General features: G+C 50.2%; 1 protein-coding gene across 1 annotated transcript in view; it reads left to right on the top strand.

Annotated features, from left to right (window-relative positions):
• Positions 1-10,661, top strand: part of LOC127578008 (cytosolic carboxypeptidase 2-like) — an 84,735-nt gene extending 74,074 nt beyond the window's left edge. Inside the window, exons 21-24 of the mRNA XM_052029714.1 lie at positions 3,042-3,140; positions 7,098-7,188; positions 7,631-7,783; positions 9,046-10,661. Of these exons, the coding sequence (XP_051885674.1) occupies positions 3,042-3,140; positions 7,098-7,188; positions 7,631-7,783; positions 9,046-9,499 (797 nt within the window). The 3' untranslated portion in view covers positions 9,500-10,661. The remainder of the gene's footprint in view (positions 1-3,041; positions 3,141-7,097; positions 7,189-7,630; positions 7,784-9,045) is intronic.
• The last annotated feature ends 4,146 nt before the right edge of the window (positions 10,662-14,807 follow it).

The raw sequence follows: 14,807 nt of genomic DNA, 5'->3' as shown, positions 1-14,807 counted from the left end.
GCGCGCAGGACGGGAGGTTGTGGAGCTGGAGTAGCTAAAGAGCACATGGTATCCTCAGGGTTGGTCACCCGTCTGCAGGGACCAGCTGCACCAGACTCCTCCATCCCCACAGACCCCAGTCAACGGGTTCACGCGACATCTCCCTGTGCTTCGTCTCTCAGCTGCTGATTGGCTCTTGATCAGTCATGTGACCAGGGCAGGGTTCCATTCCTGGGAAATCTGATCCTGCCTTTTTTTTTAAAAAGTACAAACATTTATTTGCTAAAAGCATCACAAAAGGACATCCGGTGTCAAACTACTGCAACTAATACAGAAAGTTGAAGAAAAACGATACAAACTACAGAACTAGAGCAATAACGCTAACTAGCACCCTCTAAACGCACACGCAACGCTTCAGAGAAGAATTGCATTTTCACCGCCCACGACACACGCGATCCCTTGAGGGGCCCACTGTTGTGAAACAGGTTCGGGGTCTCAGAAGGCAAGGACTCTGAACACAGTCCTGGAAATAAATGATTTATTTACAAAAGACGAACGTGGGAAAATGGTAACGGGGATAACACACACCCACACACACACACACACACGCACACACACACACACACACACACACCCACACGCACACCCGCACACGCACACCCGCGCACACCCACGCACACCCACACCCGCGCACACCCGCACACACGCACACACACATGCACACACGCACGCACACGCACACAAAACGAACTAGGTACAGACAATCAAGGAAAAACAATACGATACCCACCACCCCTTGACTCAGTGCAGGCATGGCTCTATGCTACTAGGGACACTAACTAAAATGCTCCCAACCCTTTAACAGAGCACACCTCACCAATGATTTCTCCAGTGCCGTTTCACAGTGCTCGGCCTGGAGTGAAGCAGGGTCATCCCTCACGAGACAAAGAGGAAGAGCTGAGCGCATGTGGCACTCTTTATAGTGCTGGGGGGCTGGTGGGGTCCAGCCCAGGTAATTTACAAAGGCCAATGGCCCGGTGCCAGCAAGGCCAATGGTCAGGTGTGCGCTGATGGGTGGGGTGGGGCCAAACCTTGATTGGCAGTGGTGTGTCCTCCGACCAGGTAGTGGGCAGTGCTGTCACGTGACAGCCTCGACCCTCCACAATACACCCACCCATCGCAGAATCCACCCAGGGTGTCCGCAGATACCACCTGCTCCCTCTCCGAGGACACCCGCCCCCCCGCCCCCCCCCCCCCCCCCCCAATCCTGCCTTTCCCCAGTGTGGAGAGACTAAAGGACTGCAGATGCTGGAATTGAGATGACGCTGGAGGAACCCAGCAGGCCGGGCAGCATCCGTGGAGAAAAGCAGGGCGGTCAACGTTTCCTGAAGGAGGGTCCTGACCCCGAAACATTTGACCGCCTGCTTTTCTCCACGGATGCTGCCCGGCCTGCTGAGTTCCTCCAGCATCATCGTGTTTTTCCCCAGTGTGGGTGATTAGGGCCATCAAGTGATCATCAAGGTGATTGGAAACCTGTACAGTAAGGCCCTAACTCCCCACTTTCTCCCTCCCCTCCCCACATCCTCGCCTCTCCGTCCCTCCACACCCAGACCTCTCCTCCCCATCATCAATCTTCCCCCCTCGCCATCTTCCTTCCAGCCTCTCCCCCTCACCACGGCCCCCTTCTGCCCTCACCTCCTCCTCTCTCCTGCACCCAGCCAACTCTCTCTCTCTCTCTCTCTCTCTCTCTGTGTCTCCCAACCGTCTCCCACCCAGCCCCCTCTCTCTGTCCCCCCCCGCCGCTTCTCATCTCTTCCTCCGCCTCCCCCACCCCACCACTTCCCCCCCCCCCACCACTGGCCCATTTTCCCCACAGCTTCCTCTTCTCTGACTGACCAGTTTATCCTGGTCAGCCTGACACCTCACTGCCTCTTCCATCGGGGAGCAGTCACATACGCAGACCCGCTCTCGGTACACAGACCCTCTCTCAGTGCACAGATCTGCTCTCGGTGCGCAGACCCTCTCTCGGTGCGCGGACCCGCCCTCGGCGCACGGACCCGCTCAGTACACAGACCCACTCTTTCTTTTTACAAAAATAAGTTTATTTCAAGTGCTACGACACTACAACAAAAGGCTATTAACTACAACAATAACGAATGCCAACTAAACTAGAATATTCCCATCCCCATCCAGGATGCAATTTATCCCCTGAGGTGCCCAACAATTCCATGGTGCCCGTGGACACCACATGTTCTTTCTCCGGGGATACCCAGGCACAGACACCCCCGACCCCCTCCCCCAGAAGATCGCCAGGCAATCAGCCCGGGTGGAGCCCTCAGCTGCCCTCCTCCGTGACCCGCGGATGGCTAACTTGGCCAACCCCACAATCAAGTTTACCAGGACATCCGCTGTCCGTCCCGCCCTGCCCCACCGCCGCACTGGGTGACCAAATATGAAGAGGGTTGGGCTAAAATGCAACCTTCAGATATTGCAAATAGGGGCTGCAGCCTTGCACACACCATGTACATGTGGTACAGCCCGCCAACATGACAAGCAGCTGGGAGATCCGTGTGCAGACTTAAAAACTTATTGCAGGGCACCGCGGACCCGTTCTCGGTACGCGGACCCACCCTCCATACACGAACCCACTCAGTACGCAGACCTGTTCTCGGTAGCCAGACCCAATCAGTATGCCAACCCGCCCTCCGTACACAAACCCCCTCCGTACGCGGACCTTTTCTTGGTCCGCAGACCCACTCAGTACGCGGACCCTCCATCCATACACGAACCCACTCAGCACACGGAGCCATTCTCAGTACACAGACCCACTCAGTACGTGGACCCGTCCTCTGTACATGACTGCACTCAATACGCAGACCTGTTCTCGGTATGCAGACCCGCTTTCAACAGGCAGGCCCACTCAGTACGCAGACCTGTTCTCGGTACGCAGACCCACTCTCCGGGCTCCTTGCCCTTCTCACTGAACAGTATCTCCTACAGAAAACTCTCCTTACTGTGTAAAGTCAGCAACACGTGTAACAGATTCCTGGTCTTCTTCTCAGGCAGTCCCTCAGAATGGCGGACGACATCTACTCGCTCCAGTTCTGTGGGATTGGAGCTGACGGATGAGCCCAGCGTGGGAAGGGCAGAGTCTGCCACAGGTGGGTCAGGGGGTGGCTGTGGGGCAAGCAGCTGGGGAATTTCTGAGGTGAGCTGTCTATGGAGGGTGCCCATGCACTCCTGAGGTATGGACAGCACTCAGTACCACCCCCAATTAATCCTTTTCCAGAGATTGTGGGCCAGAAATTCCCAAGGGTCAGATTTTTTTTCCAAGGAGGCTTGAAGAACAGTATTGAATGTTTTGTTTTCAATCCTGCTGGTGATCATAAAATTAAATCAGAGGCTTTTAATTGGTTGTAGATCAATTATAGAGTCACACAGCCCATGGCCCAGTGTATCTGTGCTGGCCTTCCAACTAATCCCATTTCCCAGCACTTGGTCTGTAGCCTTCCGTGCTTTTGCGATTTATAGAATCACAGAATCATAGAACAGTACAGCACAATACTGGCCCTTCGGCCCACAATGTTGTGTGAACCTTTAAACCTCGCCTAAGACTATCTAACCCCTTCCTCCCACATATCCCTCTATTTCAAATTCGTCCATATGCCTATCTAGTAATCTCTTGAATTTGACCAATGTAACTGCCTCCACCACCACCCCAGGCAGTGCATTCCATGCACCAACCACTCTCTGGGTAAAAAACCTCCCTCTGATATCTCCCTTGAACTTCCCACCCATTACTTTAAAACCATGCCCTCTTGTATTGAGCATTGGTGCCCTGGGAAAGAGGTGCTGGCTGTCTACTCTATCTATTCCTCTTAATACTTTGTACCCCTCTACCATGTCTCCTCTCATCCTCCTTCCAAAGAGTAAAGCCCTAGCTCCCTTAGTCTCTCCTCATAATCCATACTCTCTAAAGCAGGCAGCATCCTGGTAAATCTCCTCTGCACCCTTTCCAACGCTTCCACATCCTTCCTATAATGAGGTGACCAGAACTGGACACAGTACTCCAAGTGTGGCCTAACCAGAGTTTTGTAAAGCTGCATCATTACCTTTCGGCTCTTAAACTCGATCCCATGACTTATGAATGCTAACATCCCATAACTGCATGTCCAGATGCTTCCTAAATGTTGTGAGGGTCTCTGCCTCCACCCCCCCACTCCCTCAGGCAGTGCGTTCCAGATTCCAAACACCCTCTGGGTTGAGACCTTGGACCCTGTCTAAACCTCAAACTCCTCACCTTAAACCTGTGCCCTCTTTTTGCAGACATTCCCGCTCAAGGGGAGAGGTTTCACTGTCTACGTTGCCTTTCCGGTCTCCCCTCATTGCTGAAATGCTCCGCCCCAAGACAATTTCTGTGTGAATCTCTTCCACAAGCTCTCCTGTGCAATCACATAGAGTGTGGCACCAGAGCTGTACACTAGGCTCCATCTGTGACCTAACCAATGCTTTACAAGATTGTACCATCACTTCCCTGCTCTTATATTCTATGCCCCGATTAACAAATGCAAGTATCCCATAGGCGTTCTTCACCACATCTATCTGTGCAGACAGTTTCAGACACTGCAAGTGACGAGGGGCAGTCTTAGGCTACTGGACAACACTGATCAGTTGGTAAGGTGGGCAGAGCAATGGCAGATGGAGTTTAATCCTGAAAAATTTGGTGTACAAGTGGACTTGTACATGCTGTTCCTCAGGACTACCTGAGGTCCTAATATTCTCTGAGTGTATCCTTAGTCTTACTCATCCTTCTAAATACATCACCTTACAGTTTTCCGGATTAAACTCCATCTGCCATTGCTCTGACCACCTTACCAACTGATCGGTGTTGTCCAGTAGCCTAAGACTGCCCCTTGTCACTTACAGTAACACCAGCAAATCTCATGTCATTTGCAGACTCACTCATCACACCTCCTAAATTCACACCCAGAACATTAATGTGTATAAAGTCGGTAAGGGGTCCCAGCACTGATCCCTGTGGGACAGAACTGGACACAGACTTCCAATCACAAAACCAACCCTCTGCCATCACCCCCTGCCTCCTACCACCAGGCCAATTTCAGATCCCATTTGTCAAATTGTCCTGGATCCCATCTGCTCTAATTTTTTTTTGGACCAGTCTCTGATGTGAGGACCTTATTAAAGGCTTCACTGGAGGGTCCATGTAAACTACATCAACTGCACAGCCCTCATTAATACATTTTTTTAACCCCTTAGAAAAATACTATCAAATTGCTCAGACAGATCACTCCTTAACAAAGCCATGCCGACTATCCCTGATTAATTGCTAACTCCCCAAGTTTGTCCCTCAGAACTTTTACTAATCATTTCCTTACCACTGGTGATTGACTTAATAGGTTGTTCAGCCAATCTGGCTTACCCTTCTACCCTTCTTGAATAAAAGTACCACATTCATCGTCCCCTTGTCATCTGGCATCTCTTGCATGACCAGAGAAGATTTGAAAAGCTCCGTGAGAGTCCCAGGAATCTCTTCCCTTACTTCCCCAGCAGCCTGGGATACATCTCGTCAGACCCTGGGGATTTATTCACCTTTAAGCTCCTCCTTTTCAAGGGTGATTTACTCTAGAGTTCCACCACACCATCCCTGAATTGTCCGATTACGATGTCCTTCTCCTTGGTGGATGCAGGTAAGAAGTCTGTGATCAGTGGTGTACCCGTCATTGCAACTTTACAAAACATTGATTAGACTGCACTTGGAGTATCATGAGCAGTTCTGGCTGTCCCGTTATAGGAAGGGTGTGGTTACGTTGGTGAGGGTGCAGAGGAGATTTACCAGGATGCTGCCTGGATTGGCAGACTTTAGTTCTGGGGAGAGATTAGATAGGCTGGGCTTCTTCTCCCTGGAGCGAAGGAGGTCGAGCGGTGACCTGATAGAGGTACGGAAGATTATGAAAGGAACAGACAAGGTCAATAGTCAGAATCCTTTTCCCATGGTAGACATAGGAAGATGAGAGGAAGGAGATTTAATGAGGATCTGAGAGGATCTTTGCTCTTACACAGAGACCCTGTCGGTACCTGGATTGGTGGTGAAATCAGATACAATCACTGTGTTCAAGAGACATTTAGACAGGCACTCGATTAGGCAAGCATTGGGTCCTAATGTGGGAAATGGGATTAGTGTAGGTGGGCCTAATGGTCGGCATGGATATGGTGGGCTGAAGGGCCTGTTTCTGGGGTGTATGACTCTGTAAGTATTCATTTAAGCCCTCACCTAATCCTCTGGCTCCACACACAGACTACCACTACCGTTCCTAATAGGCCAGTTTCCCACTGATTGACCTGAGGGAAAATATTGGACAGAGGACTTTCATACTTTTCCTGTACTTCTCAAAATAAATTTTAAACTTAATCCTTTGACTGCACTGTTTGGGATTGTTGGAGAAAAACTTTGAAGGCTTCTGATTTACATATTCTGGTTTTTATTTCTCTTATAGCCAGGAGAGCTGTATTGCTTAAATGGAAGGAAATCACTCCGCCCACTCATGCTCAATGGTTACGGGATGTTATGTCGTACTTGAATTTAGAGAGGATTCGCTGTTCAATTTTTGAACCTAACCTAGACTTTCAAACCCTATGGGGACCTTTTTTGAATTATTTTCAAAATCTCTGATTTGGGGACTAGAATGCAGATATTGGCTGACATGGTTATGTTTTTAAAAGTTTTTCCTTGTTGTTTCTTCTATCTAACAGCTTCAGGTTTTGGTAGTGGGAGTAGATTTTTATGATAAAATATCTCAATTTTTTCTTCTTTTATTAACTAACTACTGTATGTGATTATTGATTTGGAGTATTGTAACCTAAGTACCAGTTAATACAACGTATTCAGTAGTATTTTTATTCTCTTTCTTGATGCATGTACTCTGTATTTTTTTTCATGGATTCAATAAAAATATTGTAAAGAGAGAGAAAGAGACCTGAGGGAGTTGCTTTCCTCTTATTAGTCAATGTTCTCCTTAGGGCTGAGCTATCTTCAGTCTATTGATCAGTGATCCGATGTGTATTATTTTAATTCTTTTTTCTAATATACTTTTTCTTAGCTGAGGATCATCTGCACATCGGGGAGACAACCTCTCTGCCCCCAGGCAACGAGGAACAGGAGATGGCTATGGGAACTGAGGTGTCATCGAGGTAAACCGAGAGCCTTGGCAAGTCCAGTGCCCACACTGTATGTCACTCGAAGAGTCCAGTGCCCACACTGCATCGTCACACAGTCCAGTGCCCACACTGCATCGTCACTCAGCCCAGTGCCCACTCTGCATCGTCACTCAGCCCAGTGCCCACACTGCATCGTCACACAGCCCAGTGCCCACACTGCATCGTCACTCAGCCCAGTGCCCACACTGCATCGTCACGCAGCCCAGTGCCCACACTGCATCGTCACTCAGCCCAGTGCCCACACTGCATCGTCACACAGCCCAGTGCCCACACTGCATCGTCACTCAGCCCAGTGCCCACACTGCATCGTCACACAGCCCAGTGCCCACACTGTATACTACCATGCTCTGCAGAGTTCTTGACATTCCTGGTGCAGTATTTTCTCCAATTAACCTTGTCTTCTGCCTGTGTATAGGAAGAATATCGTCAGCAAGTCTCCGAAGATGGCCCAGAGTAGCAGTGGATCCAGGGTACATGGGTCTGAGAGGGGGAAGCGGGCGCCACCGGTCACGCTCAGCATGGCCACAGCCTCGCTGGTCAGCCTGGACACCGTGCCAGAGCAGGATGAGTAAGCATTGTGTCAGACCGGCGCCGTCTTCTCAGAGACAGCTGCTTGTTGTGCCGGGGCATCGTGGGCCACACATGGACCTGGGTTCAGCTCGAGCTGAGCCCCCAAGTCCGCAAGAGCTTTGGCTCAAGATGTAAAGCAGTGGGTGAGGAAGGGCAGTGAGGGGCGAGGATCTGTACCCGTCAGCACTCCTCAATACCCTGTTTAATTTTCCTTGGCTGTCTTTGAATAAGACAGTGGGAAAGATTTCTCTCCATCCCTCCAGTAAATCCTTTAATCCTAATCACATCATCCCTCAACCTGTTCTACTTAAGAGAATGCTTAGTTAGTGCAACCTGCCCTTGAACTCTTAACGTTGTACGCTCCCATCTTATTCTGTGAGGCACCTGCTCTGAAACTTGTGCGTACTCAGACTATAACTTCCAGCCCTTCGCTGAGATAATGACCAACGTTCCAATGCTTCAAATTATATTTTGTTTCTCGGCGCTGGTTTTCGGTGAATTCTGTACTCGGACATCTCCACCCTTCTGCTCCTCCCAACTCATATTCTCCTATCCTTCAGGAGATAGCCTGGCATCCATCTTGGACCCAAATGGACCTCCTCACACCTACCCACATTAAATTCCATTGGCCATAGTTGCATTCATCACTGGAGGAATATGGAGGGCTATCAGTCGACAAAGTATGCAGGGGACTGAGGGCCACCGGTTAGCGTAACGCTATTACAGCACCAGCGACCTGGATTCAATTCCCGGCTGCTGTCTGTGAGGACTTTGTACGTTCTCCCCATGTTTCTGTGTGGGTTTCCTCCGGGTGCTCTGGTTTCCTCCCACATTCCAAAGACGTACAGGTTAGGAAGTTGTGGGCGTGCTGTGTTGGCGCCAGAGGTGTGGCGACACTTGCGGGCTGTCCCCAGAACACTCTACGCAAAAGATGCATTTCACTGTGTGTTTCAATGTACATGTGACTAATAAAGATACCTTATCTTATCATGTCCCAATCCCTGTCCCAAATCCCTATCCCTAGACTGCATCCGGTCCCCGCCTCTGGACTGTACCTTGCATCATATCCCGATCCTTGTCTCCAGACTGAGGAGGAGGAGGAAGCCCGTTACTGGGCTGCAGTATGACGTATCCGGGTTTAAGCCTGGATTGATTAAGCTAACCTGCACGTTCCCATGGTGTTAGTGAGTCTAATCTGAGAGTGCACACTACAGTTCTGTCAGTACACACTAATGAGGGTAACTTGTGACACTTTGACAGAGATGTGAATAACATTGAGGATGGGCTCTACAAGCTCACAGCTCCATTTGAACCCTATCCATCCGCACTACAAGCCAGCGACCCTGAAGTGAATCGCAAGAAAATTAAAGCACAGGGACTCCCGAGACTGAAGACCAGGGCCAACAGGCTCTCACTGCCCAATGGTGTGAGCGGGACACCGGTGGCGATGCACCAGACCGGCAGGGGACCTTTGGGAACGAGGCAACCTTCGGACCCCGCTGCCGCGGAAGACACGGACGGGCCCGGTCAGGTGCTGAGCAGGAGGTCGCCAGAGCCGCAGGACAAGGACCCAGGGTGTAAGCGGCTGCAGAAGGTGGAGCGGAACTCGCTGGCAGAGACCCTCGGAGACCAGCTGTCCGTCGTGGGCCTGCGGCAGGAGAACCGGCAGCAAACCCGCCCAGCAGAGTCTCCCAGCACCGGTGCTGCCACCTAACCAATGGACCAGGTCTCCCTGTTCCACTGTCATCTCCTCAAACACCCTGTTCCCCCTGAACCCCGCACATTCGCAGCAACACCCGCAGCAGCCCCAACGTTTCCCACTGATGTATCTTTGGAGGCCACACATTCTTTATGGGTTGACGTTAAAATGATTATATTTTTATATCTGATCTGTTCTCATGTCTGTGTGTGCGTGTGATATTTGTGCAGTGTGCACTGTAAGTGAAGACCTAATTCTGTAAACCTCTTGTTACCCATTTACTGTGGTACTGTTAGTGGTCTAGCAAAGATTACACGTACACAGGGAAACCGAACAACCCACTGTTATTGGTGCATGGGGAAGACCCCCTGCCAAACCTCACCTCGTGATACAAACCTTCCACTGAAACCCCGACCTGATTCCTAGATGCCTTGTGCACCAAATTCCATTCCAACCCCTGCACCGTGCCCTGCGTCGGATCCCGGTCCCCCTCCCTGCACTGTACCCTGCATTAATCCCTGTCCCTGCACTGTTTCTTGAATCAAATCCCATCACTGTACTGGATTCACTGAATCCCTGTGTCAGGATTGAATTCCGATGCTTGTGTCTCTAACCGATCCCAGTTCCCTTACCCACTCTCACCTTTGACTGATTCCGCTGATTTGACTCAGTTCATCTGTCTGCAATGCTGCCGTGTGACCGAATTGCAATGCCTGCCAATCCGTTGTGTGTGTAACAGTCTGCGTGCTGTCCCTTTATTGAATTCTGATCATGAAGCTCCCATTATCACATGGATTGAATGTGATACTGAATCCCAGATTCTGCACTGACTGAGTTTACCACAAAGCCCTCGGTCAATCAGTAACGAACTGTACCAACAGGAAACTTCCCACAGCACCATTGCCACAGTCTGGCTTTCAACCCAACATGAACAGTTCGACACAAAAATCGGCAACTTCAGCGGTAAATGAACCCATGTGGCATTAAGCACATTGTGACGGAGTCATAGAGCTCTACAGCTCAGAAATAGGCCCTTCAGCCCGGCTCGTCAATGGCAACCAAGTGGCCCACCCAAGCTAGTCCCATTTGCCTGCAGGAGACACAAGGGACTCTGCAGACGCTGGAATCTGGAGCAATACACGAAAAGTGCTGGAGGGACTCAGCAGGTTGGGCAGCATCCGTGGAGGGAAATAAACAGTCGACGTTTCGGGCCGAGACCCTTCATCAGGACTGCGAAGGAAGAGGGCAGAAGCCCGCAGTTGGCTCATATCCCGAGGAACGCTTCCTATTCATAAACCCATCCAAATGTCTTTTAAATGCTGTAATTGTACCCGCCTCTACCACTTCCTCTGGCAGCTCGGTCCTCATACCTACCACCCTCTGGGTGAAAAATTTGCTCCTCGTCCCCTTTAAATCTTTCCCCTCTCACCTCAAATCTATGCCCTCTAGTTTTGGACTCCCCTGCCCCCAAGAAAAAGTGTGACCATTCACTTTGCCCACGCCCCTCATGATCTTATAAACCTCTGTAAGGTCACCCCTCAGCCTCCTACACTCCAGGGAAGAAAAAGCCCCAACCTATCCTGTCTCTCCTTATAACTCAAGCCTGTCAGTCCCGGTAACATCCTCGTGAAACTTTTCTGCACCCTTTCCAGTTTTATGACACCCTTCCTGTAACTGGGCGACCAGAGCTGTGCCCAATCCTCCCAAGTGCAGCATAACCAATGTCTTGTACAGCTGTATCGTGACATCCCGACTCTTATACAGCTGTATCGTCACATCCCAACTCTTGTACACAGTGCCCCGACCGATGAAGGCCAGCGTGCCAAACGCCTTCTTCACCACCCTGTCTAGATGTGTCACCACTTTCAGATTTACAATTGTTTTTGAAGATGCTTGCAGGCACACAATGGCAGTAGCAGTCTGGAGCCTGAGTCTGCACAGCTCTGCCGGTCTCAGTCTCCACACACCCACGAGCTCTCAAACGTACAATTAGGAGACTTCACCGCTCTCTGAGGAAGAGAGTTCCAAAGATCCCGACTTCTGGGAAAAATAATCTTGCCCCATCTCACACTCAAATGAGTGACCTGTTATTTTTAAAGTATAATTTTTGAAAATGTTTTCCTTGTTTTTATGGCAGCAACAAATCCAGACACTGTGCAGAACAAAAAAAAAAGGGCTGCCATTTCAGCAGCACCTATCAACACATCTTTGTGAATATGTTTGAGTCCAGTCACCGGTTGTAGTGTAGAAAAGCCAGATCCCACACCAGCAATGTGATGACCATCAGATATTCAGCATGACTAATGTCGATGCGAGACACGTTCTCGCCAGATTGCCAGGAAAACTCTCCGACTCTTAAAATAAAGCCTCGGTTTAACAGGTTGCGAAGGATGGATCCTCTGACCATGCAGCACTTTCTCAGAGAGACACAGGAGACTGCAGGTGCTGGAATCTGGAGCAAAGAACAAACCGCTGGAGGAACTCAGCAGGTCAGAGAGATGAACGGCCTCGACCCGAGATGTCGACTGTCCGTTTCCCTCCGCGGCTACACCCGTCGCATCTTCCCCTCCCCTCCCCTCCCCACCCCATGCGGCCTCCCCTGCAAGCGTAGACGAGGCGACCGCTTTGCTGAGCACCTGTGCTCCATCCACCATGGACATCCGGAGCTCCTGTTTGCTGGCCATTTCAACCCGCCCCTTCCCACACCTCACGCTGACAAGCTGAGGCCAGACACAGACTGGACAAACAGCACATCATAATCCACCTGGTGGTCTGCAACCCGACCCAAGAACATCGAATTCTCCAGTTGCAGGTAAACTGCTCCTCTCTGTCCTTTCTCTCCCTTCTGATCTACCAAGGACCTCTCACATAGCCCCTTTTTTCCCAAATCCCCCAGCCCCCTATCTCCCAGTTTTTCCCACACCCCACCTACACCATCTGCCCACCACCCACACATTACTCCCACTGGGTCCTCTCCTCCCCCTACCCCACTGTTCCCATCTGCCCTTCCCACCACCCTCCGTCGATTCCATGCTCCACCTTGCTCTCCCGTCAGATTCCCACATCTGTAGCCCTCTGTCACCTCCCAGCCTCTGTCACTGTTCCCGCCCTCCCCTCCTGCACCCGCCCATCACCCCCTCCTCACCTGGATCCACCCGTCACCTGCTCCACCCCTTCCCCTCACCTCTTTACACTTATCTCCCCTCTACTCTCAGGTGAAGGGTCTCCACCCAAAATATTGACTGTCTATTTCCTTCCATAGATGCTGCCTGACCCGTTCAGAGCATAGTTATTTTGGGTCAGGATGTGGTGTAAATCCATTAAGACAGGGTAAATGTCTCGGTTTCATACTGTGCCCACTGTTGAATGGATTGAAGCTGCCAATAAGTCTTACAGCCAATGGGCAGAGAAGACATTGTGTCCATTGGTATTGGTATTGGTTTATTATTGTCACTCGTACCGAGGTACAGTGAAAAACTTGTCCTGCATACCGATCGTACAGGTCAATTCATTACACAGTGCAGTTACATTGAGTCAGTACAGAGTGCATTGAGGTAGTGCAGGTAAAAACAATAACAGTACAGAGTAAAGTGTCACAGCTACAGAGAAAGTGCAGTGCAATAAGGTGCAAGGTTGCAACAAGGTAGGTTGTGAGGTCAAAGTCCATCTCATTGTATAAGGGAACCGTTCAGTAGTCTTATCACAGTGGGGAAGAAGCTGTCCTTGAGCCTGGTGATATGTGCCCTCAGGCTTCTACCTGATGGGAGAGGGGAAAAGAGAGAATGTCCCGGGTGGGTGGGGTCTTTGATTATGCTGGCTGCTTTGCCAAGACAGCGAGAGGAAAAGACAAAGTCCAAGGAGGGGAGGCTGGTGTCCGTGATGTGTTGGGCTGTGTCCACAACTCTCTGCGGTTTCTTGCGGTCCTGGGCAGAGCAGTTGCCGTACCAAACCGTGGTACATCCAGATAGGATGCTTTATTTGGTGCATCGATAAAAGTTGGTGAGAGTCAAAGGGGATAAACCAAATTTCTTTAGCCTCCTGAAGAAGTAGAGGTGCTGGTGAGCTTTCTTGGCCGTGGCTTCTATGTGATTTGACCAGGACAGGCTGTTGGTGATGTTCACTCCCAGGAACTTGAAGCTCTCAACCCTCTCGACCTCAGCACCATTGATGTAGACAGGTGCATGTGCACTGCCCCCTTTCCTGAAGTCAATGACCAGCTCTTTTGTTTTGTTGACATTGAGGGAAAGGTTGTTGTCATGACACCATTTCACTAAGCTCTCTATCTCCTTCCTGTACTCCGACTCATCGCTGTTTGAGATACGGCCTACAACGGTGGTATCATCTGCAAACTTGTAGATGGAGTTAGTGCAGAATCTGGCCACACAGTCATGAGTGTACAGGGAGTGTATAGAGTGGCTGTAAGACCTATTAGCAGCTGCAATCCATTCAACAGTGGGCAGAGTATGAAACCATCTCGAACAAAACACAACCACTGTCATTTCTACCTGTGTGATGATACAACATGATACTTGGTGCCATTCCAATACACGTTTGAGGGATCACTTCTTACTATTCCAATACACAATTGCACATTAAAATTATCGTCCTTTGTCGACAGCAAAACACACAGAATAAATACTTAACTTTTATTTTTTACCTCGTCTGTCTAAAAAAACAACTGCCACTGAGTTACAACCCGGTTACGACTGAGTAAGCATCTCGAAAGTGCAAATTGGTGGGAATTCAGGAAATGTGAAAAAAACAAAGTGGAAGAAATTCTCAGCAAGTCAGAGAGTGCCTGAAGCTAAAGGTCAGAGTTAACGCTTCGGGGCTGTGACCTTTCATTTTAATGTACGAGGAAGAGTGCCAGGGGAAAGGGGAGGGGGGGAAAAGGAGGTGACCAGGAGGGCAAGAGATGAGTAAAAAAACAAATGCAATAAAAGTGCAATAGCAGTCACAGCGATGAAAAGACTCTTCGATCCTCAGAGGAGTTACAGAGAGACACCGCACAGAAACAGGCCCTTCGGCCCATCGAGTCCATGCCCACCATCGACCGCCCATTTATAGAAACGTACATTAATCCCAATAACTTTATTCTCACATTCCTATTAACTACACCCCCAAGGTTCAACCACTTATCTCACACTAGGGGCAATTTACAGTGGCCAATTAATCCACCGGCCTGCACATCTTTGGGATGTGGGAGAAAACCGGAGCGCCCGGAGGAAACCTGCACGGTTACGGGGAGAACGTGCAAGCTCCAGCCGGACGGCACCGGCAGTCAGCACTTGTGAGGCTGACAGACTCGACTCGCTGCACCACC

Source organism: Pristis pectinata, chromosome 14 (genome assembly GCF_009764475.1).
Source record: "Pristis pectinata isolate sPriPec2 chromosome 14, sPriPec2.1.pri, whole genome shotgun sequence".
Classification (NCBI taxonomy): Eukaryota; Metazoa; Chordata; class Chondrichthyes; order Rhinopristiformes; family Pristidae; genus Pristis; species Pristis pectinata.
The sequence above is the reverse complement of the archived record's forward strand: the minus strand, read 5'-3'. Positions and strand labels throughout refer to the sequence as shown.